The sequence below is a fragment of the Geotrypetes seraphini genome, chromosome 3 (genome assembly GCF_902459505.1).
Source record: "Geotrypetes seraphini chromosome 3, aGeoSer1.1, whole genome shotgun sequence".
Classification (NCBI taxonomy): Eukaryota; Metazoa; Chordata; class Amphibia; order Gymnophiona; family Dermophiidae; genus Geotrypetes; species Geotrypetes seraphini.
This window is the reverse complement of record NC_047086.1, coordinates 108,520,801-108,534,513: the sequence shown is the minus strand read 5'-3', so window position 1 is coordinate 108,534,513 and position 13,713 is coordinate 108,520,801. Positions and strand designations below refer to the sequence as shown.

Below are 13,713 nucleotides of genomic sequence, written 5' to 3'. Positions count from 1 at the left end.
CGAAGAAATGGAAAACCTTGCACCCTTGACTCTGAAACAACAAGAGTGGAATAATAATCTCTGAATGTAGCAGGAATTATCAGAATTAAAATAAAATGTTCAAACTTAAAATATTAAAACATCAAAATTGATAAACCATGTCTACAGAAATAAACATATGTCACAACAATTTCACAATACTGTACACTAATTGCTCTCAAGAATGGTGATTTAGAACGGACCTTACACGAGCCGTGTTTTGGCGGAACTTTGCCTTCGCAGGGGTTCTTAACAAGATAAAACAAAATGAAATAAAACTATGAGGAAGGAGCATTTAAGATAAATATCAAAATACAAATATAAATGAATGTGGTGCACAATAATGACTGGTGGCAGCTGTTGTTTAGGGCAGAAGAGCATGCAGAGAGTCTCTCTGTGGGGACCAGTGAGACAGAAGGTTGGAGAGGATACATGTGTGTTCTTGCCCAAGGCACCACCTTCAAGTAGGACAGAAACAGAAATATTGGATATGGCAGTGGAAGGGAAGGTAAAGAGATGGAAGATTGATGGCGAGCACGGAGAAAGAAGAAAACGTCAATTGGGCAGGAGACCCTGGTAAGTGAGTTAACAGAAGACAAACAGAAACCAGAGCCTGGAACCAATATGATTTGAATAATAAAATGACCAGATAACAAAAGGTAGAAAAAATTTTATTTTCTATTTTGTGATTACAATATGCCAGATTTGAAATGTGTATCCTGCCAGCTCAACAGCGAGTATGAACTAGGACCTAACAGAGAGAGAGGAAAAGTCTTTTTTGTTTATACCACAGCCCCGGCGTGGGGTTGGAGAGGGCAAAGGTGGGGAGGAGTGGGTGAAGAGGCTGCAAAATAAACCTGCTAAGCCATTTGAAAAAAATGCCAGATTGGGCGGTAAAAGTGAATCGAATCGAAAAAGAGCATTTCAGCCAACTATATGAGGGCCGCAATCACACACACTGGGGACCACTGTATTACATCTTTTTTGTTGTTGTTGTTCAAAAGTGTTTATTGACTTTTGTATAATATCAAAAACATCAAGAAATCATAACAACCAGAGTAATTACAAGAATAACAAAGGCAACATCTTTTAATTATTCTTATGATTGTGCAATCATTACTTATAAAGAATGCAATTTCTTTCAAAATCAGTGCAGCTACCAGGATACTGTACAACTTGAACCATCTAATACTATACTTCTCAAAAATATTGGTCTTTATGTAGATTAGCAACTCATGGTGACATCAAAAGCATTAAAATACATTTATGGCTTTATTTTGTTGCCCAGTCAGAAAGAAATTGCTTATCAGCTAGCTGAAATGCCACAGTGCCAAATTAATTAGAGATTAATATATTTAACACTAGTCATGAATATTTTAAATTATTCCATAGAATACGGAGAAAAATATATAAGGAGCATTAACCTTTGGCTTTAGTGCAAGAAAACAAGCATATTTTATCTATTTTTCTGTAGTCCACGTTCATTTTTTTTTTTTGTAGAGTTAATAACATTGCTTTCCCTACTAAGAAACTAATGTCACTGGGCTGCATTACAAAAAAATAATAAAATAGCAAATATTTTTTGGCAATGCAATATTAGATTTGCCTCAAGTTACTAGCAATGTAAATGCCATTTGTGCTAAAAGAAAGAGTGTGCTGGTGGGAAGAATGCTACCAAGAGTGTGAACTCTTCCCCCCCTGCAATCCGCTAAGAAGATCGACTGTCAGTTCCGGGCGGCTTTCCCGCAGAGGAGAGAATCCTGCATTCACCGTGGACCTCATCTGGGGCAGCCTCCTTGGAGCGGCTGGGGCACGGGCAGTGTGTCTGGGAGGGAATGCATGGATGGGAGAACATCGCAGGGGAGGAGACATAGGCATCCTGGGACTGTCGGCCAGAAGAAGCCCTTTCTGGATACGTCAATCGCTCCTCCTAAACTTACTTGCTCCACTTCATCACTGACGCTGACCCATTCTGCTTCTATTCCTTTCTCTCCTCTCTTCTACCTTCCAAAGTATTTAGATCAATGCTGTCTTTTTAAAATGTTTATTTTATTTTTATTTTTCCTCTAACTCTACTTTTCACTTCACTATTACCCTCCAGGTACTTTAGTTAGATTGTGAGCCTTCGGGACAGTAAGGGAATTTTCCAAGTACCTTTCTTATTTCTAATCTTAATGTATATTTTCTGTAAACCGCTTAGAACCTAACGGATGTAGCGGTATATAAGAAATAAATTACATTACATTACATTACATTTTCTTCCATTAGGAGTTGCCATGTAGCTCTGGGGCAGAGGAAATGTAGAGGACTGATGTAGTCATGTAGTCTAACTGCTGCTGTAGTATTGGTGTGGCCCTATCTATGGCAAATGGCAGACAAGAGTTCAGAAATAAATGTGGACGATACAAGAGGTGACGCAGTCAGGCAAGTCTGCAGACAGAGAAGTGAAATGGAAGCCAGAGCAGAAAGCTGGGGATCATAGGTGGGGGTTCAGGGGAGGCGATCATGGGAGGGGGTGGGAGTCGCTGGGGCAGGAGAGCTTGGGCTCCCTCTTGCCCGGATCGTTGTCCGAGGGGGGTGTCGCTGGGGCAGGAGGGCTTGGGCTCCCTCCTGCCTGGATTGTTATTGGGTGGGGTCGCTGAGGCATGAGGGCTTGGGCTCCTCTTGCCCGGATCGTTATCCGGGGTTGGGTGTCGCTGGGGCAGGAGGGCTTGGGCTCTCTCCTGCTCGGATTGTTGTTGGGCGGTGGGGGGAGGTCGCTGGGGCAGGAGGGCTTGGGCTCCCTCCTGCCTGGATTGTTATTGGGTGGGGTCGCTGAGGCAGGAGGGCTTGGCCTCCCTCTTGCCCGGATCGTTGTCCGGGGGGGGGGGTGTCGCTGGGGCAAGAGGGCTTGGGCTCCCTTCTGCCCTGATCATTGTCAGGCAGGGGGAGGTCATTGGGGCAGGAGGATTTGGGCTCCTTCCTGCCCGAATCGTCGGGCGGGGGTGGGGGGGTGGGGAGAGGCACTAGAGCCTTCAGCTTAGACTCCTCAGTGCACCTTATGGTTACAGCAAAAACTGCACCAGCGTGTGACCCAGTATGGAGTCACCCTGCAGGCACTGCATCAATATGAGTAAAACCAAAATAAGGAACCAATGCATAAAGTTCCAAGTTCGGTTTTCAAAAGAAAATTTAATTCAGAATGGACAGAATGGCAAAATCCCAAAACAATGCAACTTGCAAAACATGACAAAAGAAAACCCCCTAAAGGGAAACTCTGGGTGAATTAAGGATTTCTCCTCACAAAATCCAATAATCTTCTCTGTGATTCTATTCTCTACAGAGCTTCTTGCAGGTTTCAAAAAGTTCAGTTCTCTGCTATGATACACCAATACTCAATCAGTCTTAAATAGCAAAGCCTCCAGCTTATCTTATAGCCCTGCTGGGTGTAGGGGAGTGCCTCAAGTTTGCTTTCAAAAAGCACAAAAACAGCTTTCCAAAATCCCTCCCGGTTGGTTGCAAACTTCTCTCCACAAAAGTACTCCCAGCTTAACAAACTGTGCAGAGATTCAAAATAGAAAACAATCCCACAGTTCAGGAAGTCCATGCAACTGACTGAGGAAAAAAAAACCCAACCTCAGCCAGAATAGTAAACAGAAGAAAAAACCCCTCAGTTTTTTTGCTCAGTCCTTGCAAATGGTTGCCAAGCCTCTTGCCTTTCTTTGAAGCTCCACAACACACGCTGGCCTGTGCTGCAAACGGTGGTGTGGACCCAGCTTCTTCCATACACAGGTCTAGCTTGAGCCAGCAATGCTCTACTTGGGAAGAGACCAGTGTCTTCCCTCTCACCTTCCCTGCCAAGTGCAAACTACTGGCTTTTCATGGGAGGAGCCATGCCCTGCTCTAACTGAGCCTGCTCTCACCTGGGCTTCTCTCTGGCTCCCCTGGTGGACACTAGGGAAACCACAGGGACCAAGGCAGGCACGGAGCCTGACTGGTCACAAACCGGTGTTGTTTTTGACAGACACTGGTTACAGAATCCAGCTTTCAGGTGAAGGACTGGCTCCACCTCCACCTAAAAGGCCTGACTTTGGGCGTTTGGGACTTAGGCTTTTTTTGGTTCATTATATGTGGTTAGTGTAGACGTAGTGGTGGTCTGGGGGTTTAAACAGCTGAACGTAGAGGCAGGCCATTATAAAAAAAACCTCCTTTTGGACGTTTTTTTTGAGAATGGACATTTTCCCTGCTTCTACTTTCAATGTTTAGGGCCTTAGGCCAAAAGGGGACTTAGACATTTTTTTATTATGCCCCTCCACGTGTATATGAGATTTGTAATACTATTCCAATTTTCAGTGGATTTTTTGATAATTGACCACTGGTTGTGAGTATAGAATGGTCTGAAAAGATCCTGACCATTTTGCCTTCCAAATACTTTTCGAAGGCCTGCAATGCTAGCCGAATGGCTCTCAGATCTAATTTGTTGCTAGACCAGTTCCTCTGAGAGGGTAACCAATGGTTCCTAACTGGGCAACCCTCACAATGACCTCCCCAGCTGACTAGATTGGCATCTGTTATATCACCCATGAAGAAATGCAGAGAGATAAGCCCTTGAACAGCATCTCTGCGCAGAGCCACAAGTGCAGACATTGATATGCTTGCACCGTCCAGGGTAACTGCCTCTGGAGTGGATCTGTTTGTGGCGACCAGCAGGATAGTGGCACACTCTCAGGAGTATATCTATCTCGTTCTGAGCCCCTGGGAGAATGGGATAGAAATTGAATTAAATAAATAAATAAATATAGGTGAGCTTTTGCCCAAGGCACCACATTTATGATCGCTACCCTGGACCCCAGCAACTGCAGGTAGTGCAAAGCCATAGGAGCTGGCCTCGTCGAGATTTCAAAACTCTGGCGTCCTGATTTAGTTTATCTATATATGGAAGGAAAACATGACCTTCTGCTGTGTTGGAACAGAATTCCCAGATACTTTAGGGATTGCACCAGGTCCAGATGATGCTTCTGAAAATGGATAATCCATCCCAGGTCCTGCAGGAGCTATACAATTTGTGCCACTACCTGGTGACCTTCGGCTATGGACGGGGCTCTGATCAACCAATTGTTCAAGCATGGATGAATCTGAATCCCTGCTTTGCACAGGTGTTCAGCAGCTACCACCATCACCTTTGTAAAGGTGTGAAGCACTTTTGCCAACCTGAAAGGGAGCGCTGAGAATTGGAAATGCCTCTCCAGTACATGGAACCTGAGAAACCTGTGTTCTGGGAAAATGGGAATATATAAATAAGCCTTTGTCAAATCCAACAAGGCTAGGAATTCCCTAGTATTATGATCGAAAACGCAGTCTCCATTTGGAATTTGGGCACTATTGGCGCTGTATTGACAAACTTCAGATCCAGGATGGCATCCAATTGTCTGAGTCTCCCTTGGGCATGATAAAGTATATTAAGTATCTACTCAAGCCTGATTCTGCGTCTGGTACTGACTCCATAGCTTTGACCTAAGGGCTGCCGCATGAGCAGACTGCTGGACACGATGGACCACTGGTCTGACCCAGCAGCGGCAAATCTTATGTAAAATAGAAAATCAATCAAGATAGTCATTGAGTTCAGTACTCACTAATCCTTCCATAAGTTTAATCAGAAAAGATATTCCTATAATATATCTGTATTTACTCAGTAGATATTGGATATTTTGAGTCCTTAATTATCGGAGTGATTACTATATGACCTAAATTTATAAGAAAATTGCCATGTTGTAATAATAAACTAATCCAGGTTAGCACATCTATCTTGAGGTGTATTGGTGCAGTTCTAAATATTGCTGAAAGTCAAATGACTAAGAGACAATGATATTTTGCGTATTTATTATATAATTTATTGAAATCATCACATTTTTGAAGTAGTAAATTCATATCAATTTAAATCAGCATGAGAAAAGTTTTTAGGAGAAAACATCTCAAAATCAAAATGGTCCTTTCCTGAGACAGTACGTCTCAGTTTATGTAATTTTGAATGAAAGTGTTGAGCCAGTTCAGTTGAAGTGGGAGGGTGATCTTGTGGGCCTGTTTCAAGTGGTTTACCTCAAAAAGTGTGTTGACTAATCTAAATAGTTCTTTAGTATCTAATATATTGGTTCCTATTGATCCTTTTGCTTCTCCTTGCTCACAGCAATTTTTAGCAGAGACACAGGATCTAGCTTATGTCTCTTCACCGATGTCAACGCTGCAAAGACCACTTCAATCTTGGACATCTTGCCAAACGCCATGGGAGGACCAGGTATTAAGATATGGAAAACTAGTTATTTGTAAGAAAAAGTTGGGTTTGGAATCAAAATTACTTTTATAGAGTAGTAGACCCTGCGGGAGCTCTTGCTATCTATGTTTGTTACATGCCAAGCTCAATAGCGCCCCTAATAATTTGCTTTCTATCGTTTGCTGGTACATCCTGATACTTAAAACTTAAAATGTGCATGTTGGTCAGACCAAGGCTCTTCAAGCCCAGCATCCTGACGGACAGTAGTCATTCAAGATGAAAAGTACCTGGCAACATACCAATGAGTAAATTAATTTGTTATTATTCATAGAGACATGACTAATAATGGTTTCTGGAATTTCCTTACAGAGCTGTTCTAAACCATTTTAAACCAACTATGCAAACTACCTTAGCTACATCATCTGTCAACATATTCCACAGTTTAATCCTATATTGAATGAAAAAATATTTTTTATGGTTTGCTTTAAATGTCACTTTGTCTTAGAACTACATGAAACAGTAAACAATTGTTCCTTATTTACACATTCCATCTCACTTATGATTTTATATAGCTCTATTATATCTTCTCATAGCTGTATCTTTTCATGCAAGAGAGGCCTAACCTGTTATTTGGAACACATTTATCATTTTTTGTCCTTTTCCGAACCTTATTTACCCCTCCCCCCTTTTATGAACTCGTGTTCGTGTTTTTTTATCGCTGTCCATGGTAGTAAAAGCTCCGAAGCTCCTAGAATTCCTATGAGCGTTGGAACTTTAACTGCCGCGACCAATGATAAAAAAAACATTAATGTGGCTTCATAAAAGGGGGGTGGGTTAGCTGTATTTTACTTATTTGCATTTGATTACAAGCCCTGCAGATTTAATTGATGTGTGGTACATAAAAAAAAAAAGAATCCACCTTTAATTACAATCACACATGTACATTCAATCACACATGTACAATCTCACATGTACATTCATAAACAAGATCAATCATTGGAAAGAAAGTGTGTAAAGCATGAAGAGCATCATTCATGGAATTCTCTCAAAATCATCTGCATTCACTGTATATGTTTATCTGTTGTGTGTGTACAGCATATCTTTGTGATCAGATATGTCTGTCTCTGTGTGTTTGTATGTCTCGACCAGGAGAGAATTGAAATACCTTCAAAAGACTGAGATAAGTTTTTTCTATTTATTTTTTTCCTTGATTGAGATACTGTTTGATTACTCTTCCCCCTGACTATATGGTTGGTCGGGTTGGGCTGGTGCTATGATGTTATAACTAGTGCTGCCCGATTCAGGAAAAAAAATTCTGATTCGATTCGATTCAGCCTATTGAATTGGTTTTTCGATTTGATTTGATTTTCCTGCCCAATTGGGTATTTTTTTTCAAACATCCTGGTGGATTTATTTTACAGCCTCTTCACCCCCTTTGCCTTCTCCTAACCACACTGGCGCTGTGGTGTAAACAAAATAAACAACAAAAAAGACTTTTCCTCTCTCTGTTAAATCCTAGCTCACGTTTGCGGTCTAACACCAGCTCTGGCAGGATACACGTTTCAAATCTGACATATTGTAATCACAAAAAAGAAAATACAATTAGTTTTTCTACCTTTTGTTGTCAGATCATTATTCAAATCTTGTTGGTCCCAGGCTCTGGTTGTCTTCTGATAACTTGCTTGCCAGGGTCTCCTTCTTTCTCTATGCTAACAATCCATCTGTCATCTCCGTCCTCCCCTTCCGTTTCCCATTCCTCCCCCGGAGGTCTGGCATCTTTCTTTTTTTTCATCTCCATCCACAGATCCACCTTTTCTCAACTACCCTTTCATCCAGCATCTCTCCCTCCTTCCCCACCACCCCAGGGTCCACCATCTCTCCCTTTCTTTTCCCAACTACCCTCCTATCCAGTATCTCTATCCCCCCTCCACACAATCCCTTGTGTCCAACTTCTCTCCTTTTCTGTTCCTTCCCTCCCTAAATCCCATTGTCCATCATCTCTCTCCCTCTCCTCTGTTTTTAGACCCATTATTTCTTTTCCCCAAAGTCCGGCATATGCACATTTCTTTGAAACCCCCCCTTCCCTCTCTCCTTCCATGTACTTCTACACCAGGGCCCCCCTCCCCTGAAGGTCTGACCCCCCGAAGGCCTGTCTTCCCCCTTGAAGGCCTGCCCCTCCCTTAAAGGCTTGTCCCCCCTGAAGGCTTATGCCACTATCCTTGGCCTGTTCCCCCCTTAAAGGCTTGTCCCCCCTGAAGGCCTGCCTGTTCCCCCTGAAGGCCTATGCTACCATCCCTGGCCTGTCCCTTCTTTGAAGGCCTGTCCCCCCATTAAAGGCCTGTCCCCCCCTTTGAAGGTCTGCACCCCCCTTGAAGGTCTGCACCCCCCTTGAATGCCTGCACCCCCCAAGGCTTGTCCCACCCCGAAGGACTGCGCACCCCCCCCCCCCCGGGAAGGCCTCTGTGTTCCCCCTGGCCTCCCCACACCGTTTACCTTATAGGTGAAGCCTGCAGAGCAGATCGCGGTACTAACGTCTTTGCAAACTTTTTTGGTGTTTTAAATCGATTTGAATTGATTCACCCGAAGTGAATCGGTGAACCAATTCGAATCGTGAATCGGGCAGCACCTATTATAACTATACCGCTGCTTGCTTGGCTGGTATATCATACTGAGCCTGCACTTAATATTTTTTTGATATTAGTGAGATTTTTCTTATGTTTCGATGTATGTATACACACATAGGGATCCTTTTACTAAGGCGTGCTAGCCATTTTAGCGCGCTAAACGCTAACACGGCCATAGACTATAATGGACGTGTTAGTGTTTAGAGCGCGTTAAAATGGCTAGCGCGCCTTAGTAAAAGGACCCCATATTTTTTTTATAAAGGAGATAGGCAAGGTGGGCCAGGTTACTGCTTCCTTCATTAAATGTTTTGTTCCCTACTTTGTAAGGCTCTTAGTGGAAGAGAATCCAATGTGTGTTTTAAATACCCATTTACTTTGGAAAATTATTTCTAAATGCATGTATTGTGAAATTGGTTTATAAACATCATAAATATTTAATTAATATATTACGATGAAATATAAAACCTAATCTAGCAATTTCAAATTTTCTTAAAAAAATGCTTCCTTTTATATAATAATTCAAAAGGGATGCACTATCATTTTTTTTTCCACAGTATTTCTTCAATCTCTGCCCAAGTAAGCCAGTTTAAGAATAATTATAGATTAATTATAACTACAGGACTGAGAAATCCCATCTGAAAGGCTTATCTAGGCTTGCAGAGGCAAAATGCATGGCAAAGCCATTGAGGGAACATTTCTCAACAGGGTGTAAAAAGGAATAAACTAAGCTTATATTTTTAATGAGAAATGGTGTCTGTGTAATTAAGCAACAGTTGCCAAGGGCCCTTAAAACCTACCAGAGTTCTCAATGTACAGCAAGTGTCTGACTTGGAGGTCATTAGCGCTATTATGGAAGACCTACATTACTAAAAATGAGAAAAGGCATTTAAGTTGTTTTGTTGGTTCTAAAAGCAGCCTTGCAGCCAGTTGGTTTATAGACATGGGCACTGTAGCACGGTTAATGGTTATGATGTTAATTAGAATTCCTATCTCTGTGTTCTGGGCAGGATATCTCAGGTTGATACTACACAGCAAAACATGAAAATATATAAATTTCTCTATAGTTTCCATTATAAGCACACATGCAGCTGGCTGATTTGCAGACAGCTGGCATTTAATGACCCAGAATATATTCAACATTTACAGAACAAAAATTGACAAAATTCAGAAATGTTTACATGATGCAAGGGATGTCTTCCAGTGCTGGATTCAGTACAGTTTAGCTCACCACTGCTTGCAAGTCACTATCATCTGTAAGTCATTTGATGGCAGGGCCAATAAGTATGGTAGTGGGCTCCAACAGCTTACCTGAGTTCCTATGCCTCTCCACTACATTGCCCCTATACGACCAGCATCACATTTCTTCCTCTGCCTTTGACTCTACCCCCATTTCAGCAGTGCAGCTTCTCTCTCTTGTCCCTTTACTCCTTCCAGCAATCTTCTAAACTTACCCTGTCCGACTCTGGTACCATCGGCAACATATAAAGGCTGTCTCGGGCCTTTCCTCAGTCTCGTTCCGCTGTCCTCTAATACAATTTCTTGTTTCTGTAAGGGTGGAATGCGACTGAGGAAAGGCCTGAGGCAGCCTGCATCCTTTGCCAACAGTGCAGGAGAGACGGGGGAAACCAGTGAAAGGGGAAGGCCCTGAAAATGGAGGCAGATGGGAGAAAGAAATGAAGCTGGAACTGGGGGGGGGGGAGGTAAAAAATGTGCAAGTGAGAGAAAGAGGCTGGAGCTGGTGGCTGTAAAAGGGGGCAGGTAGAAGGAACGGACTGAAAAGGGGGGGGGGGGGAGCTGGGACTAGAACTAGGGGAGAAAGAGGGGAGGGCAGAAATCTTCAGGCTATTGACCCTTGTACTCGCACCCCTCCTCTCAACCACTATGCTATACAAGTCTTTAGATGAGGCTGTGTCTTCCTATAATACTATTCGTCCCTCTGTTCTAGATACCTTCACTCCCCCCACTCCATGTCAAACCCCATCCCCAGCTAACCTCTAAAATCTGCTATTTACATTTCTGTGCTAGGTCTGCTGAATGTCTTTGGTTCAAATCCTGCATTCATTCTGACTTCATTCATTTCAAATTCCTCCTGACCTCATTCCAATCTGCTCTTTCACTTGACAAACAAGACTGTGCCACCCAATCTGACTCCCTCGGCCCAATCTTTGCTGCCTCTTTGCCACACTGAACTCTCTACTCAAAGTGCCCTCACCTCCAGCCCATCCATCACTTCCTCCAGACGATGGCTGAGTATTCTATGAAACCAACTTGAATTGAAGAAAATAGAAATTTTTTCAAACAAAAAACTAGTATGAATCAGAGAACAAATTCTTATCAAGTTATATTGAATTACCAGACCTCAAATACCCAAGGAACTACTTAAATCATTTTTCATGCCCTTACTGGGGTGGTAAATTCATCATTGGTCTTGGTAAAGTGACATGTGCTGTGAATATTTTTTGTTGTTTTTAATTTTAATCTCATTCAATAAATATAAAGTGCGTGTAGTGCATAAGGTGCCCAACCGTTTCACACTCGGTTTCATCAGGGACAATGCCACCTTGTATTTATGCACCCAACTTATTTGAAACGACTTCAACGGAACCGCAATTGTTAACACCCACACAGTTTATACTATGTCCAAGGCCCTACTCACAGGAGGGGCCTAAGGCTACTGGGCCAATTCCAGTTGGCCCAGGCACCTCAGGCCCCACCTGTGGGCGGGGTTTGAACAACTTGGGCCAATCAGGCCCTAAGGCCAGCCATTCCTGGGGGGGGGGGCGTTCATGGGAGGGGGGTGCATCGAGGGCAGGAGGGCCTGGGATCCCTCCTGTCCATATCTTAGTGGGGGTGGGGGGTTCACCTGGGCAGGAGGGCTTGGGCTCCCTCCTGCCCAATTGTAATCGGCGGGGGGGGGGGGGGGGGGGGGGTGCTGCAGGGCAAGAAGGCTTGGGCTCCCTCTTGCTCCGATCGAGTTGGGGTTTCGGACTGCTGCCGGGGCAAGAGGGCTTGGGCTCCCTCTTGCCCCAATCGTAATTAGCGGGGCCAGAAGGGCTTGGGCTCTCTCCTGGCCCAATCGTTGTGTGTGTGTGGGGGTGTGTGTGTGTGTGGATTCTGTAACCTGTGTTGTTTTTGACAGACACCGGTTACAGAATCCAGCTTTTAGGCAAAGGACTGGCTCCTCCTTCGCCTAAAAGCTCTTGTTTTGGGCGTTTGGGAGTTAGGCTTTTTTTAGGTTGATTATATGTTGTTAGCATAGTGGTCTGGGCATTTAAACAGCTGTACGTAGACGCAGGCCATTATTTAAAAAAAAAAAAAAAAAAAACCTCCTTTTGGACGGTTTTTTTGATAATGGACATTTTCCCTGCTTCTACTTTCAACGTTTAAGGCCTTAGGCCAAAAGGGGACTTAAGACGTTTTTTTTAAATTATTATGCCCCTCCTTAAATACTACCCCATTAAGCTAGCTGCACATAATTACTGTATAACTGGTGTTTGGTATGAGTAAAACTAGATTTATGCATACTCTCCAGTAATTCTGAAATGCATCTGAAATAATTTGAAAATAAAATTCACATGAGTGGGAGGATTACATTAGAGCAGTATAGCACTTAACAGACATGCTTGAAGATCTGTAGGAAAAGAAGATGAATAAAAATGGCACAGCTTTCCAAACAATATAAATATTTATGCCAGAGCTTCTCAAACTGTGGATCAGGATCATAAATGGGATTACAAAACCTGCCTTTGGTGTCATAATCTAGGTGGGCTCTTCATAGGTGCATCATCACTATTCTGCATCTCCAAAGGGTCACAATTTTATTTGGCTGCAATCATAGAGTCACAGCCACAGAAAGAATGGGATGCACTGGCTTATGTTGTGGGAACTCTGTATTCTGTGATGATGAAAAGAATGCAAAGGAACTTTACACATCTTTCTCTTGTGCTGGCAAGATTTTTTTTTTTTTTAGCTTTACCTTTCAACATGATCAACGTTGCCTGCTGAACCAAGACCTCCGATGGTATAGATTTTCCCATCATACACCAGACTGTTGTGTCGGCATCTTGGAACGGTCATTCGGGATACAAGATTCCAGTTATCCAGTAGAGACATATAACACCAGACATCTGAAAGTGTGACGCCGGATTCCATTCCACCTGGAAAAAAATCCAAATAAACAAAAAAAAGAAGAAAGAAAGCTTTGAGAATAAAATTTTAAGGCAAGTAACTTGGGTTTCTTTCTCAAGAACCAATTATGAGCTCCAGTATTATTTCATCTTCAGTCACCTTGTACTTGTGGTAAGGAAGATACTAAGGGCTCCTTTTACGAAGGTGTGCTAGCGTTTTTAGCGCACACATCGGATTAGCACGCACTATAGCGTGCGCTAGCTGAAAAACTACCACCTGCTCAAGAGGAGGCAGTAGCAGCTATTCCACGCGTTAAGCCCCTAATGCGCCTTCGTAAAAGGAGCCCTAAGTATGACATACGATGTGTATGAGAAACATACACTACAGATCTCATTTGCTGAGCCTGTGGCAGTTCATAGCCACAAATGAGTGTGGGCTCATCTGTTTTGCCTCAGATCCACCCAGCAGCAAGAAGCAAGATTCTATAGAATGCAGGGATCCCCAATCCTTGGCAACTGTTGAAATCCGACCAATCACCTTTCCTGCAGCTGTCAGCAGCTTAAAGTGCTGCCCCAGACACTAGTGCCATGAGCAATCTGATGCTCTGCAAATACTTACTCTACAAATGCTTAGTTCTTGTGCTAGAACTGACCATGCTCACGGTGCTACATCAGCGATCGGCCAAATGACAGCCAC

At 43.1% G+C, this 13,713-nt stretch overlaps 1 protein-coding gene across 13 annotated transcripts in view; it reads right to left on the bottom strand.

Annotated features, from left to right (window-relative positions):
- Positions 1 to 13,713, bottom strand: part of KLHL29 (kelch like family member 29) — a 775,329-nt gene that overhangs the window by 59,935 nt on the left and 701,681 nt on the right. For all 13 annotated transcript variants that reach the window (XM_033937815.1, XM_033937829.1, XM_033937828.1 and 10 more), the window contains one exon: positions 12,866 to 13,046. In XM_033937815.1, coding sequence (XP_033793706.1) covers positions 12,866 to 13,046 — 181 coding nt within the window. The remainder of the gene's footprint in view (positions 1 to 12,865; positions 13,047 to 13,713) is intronic.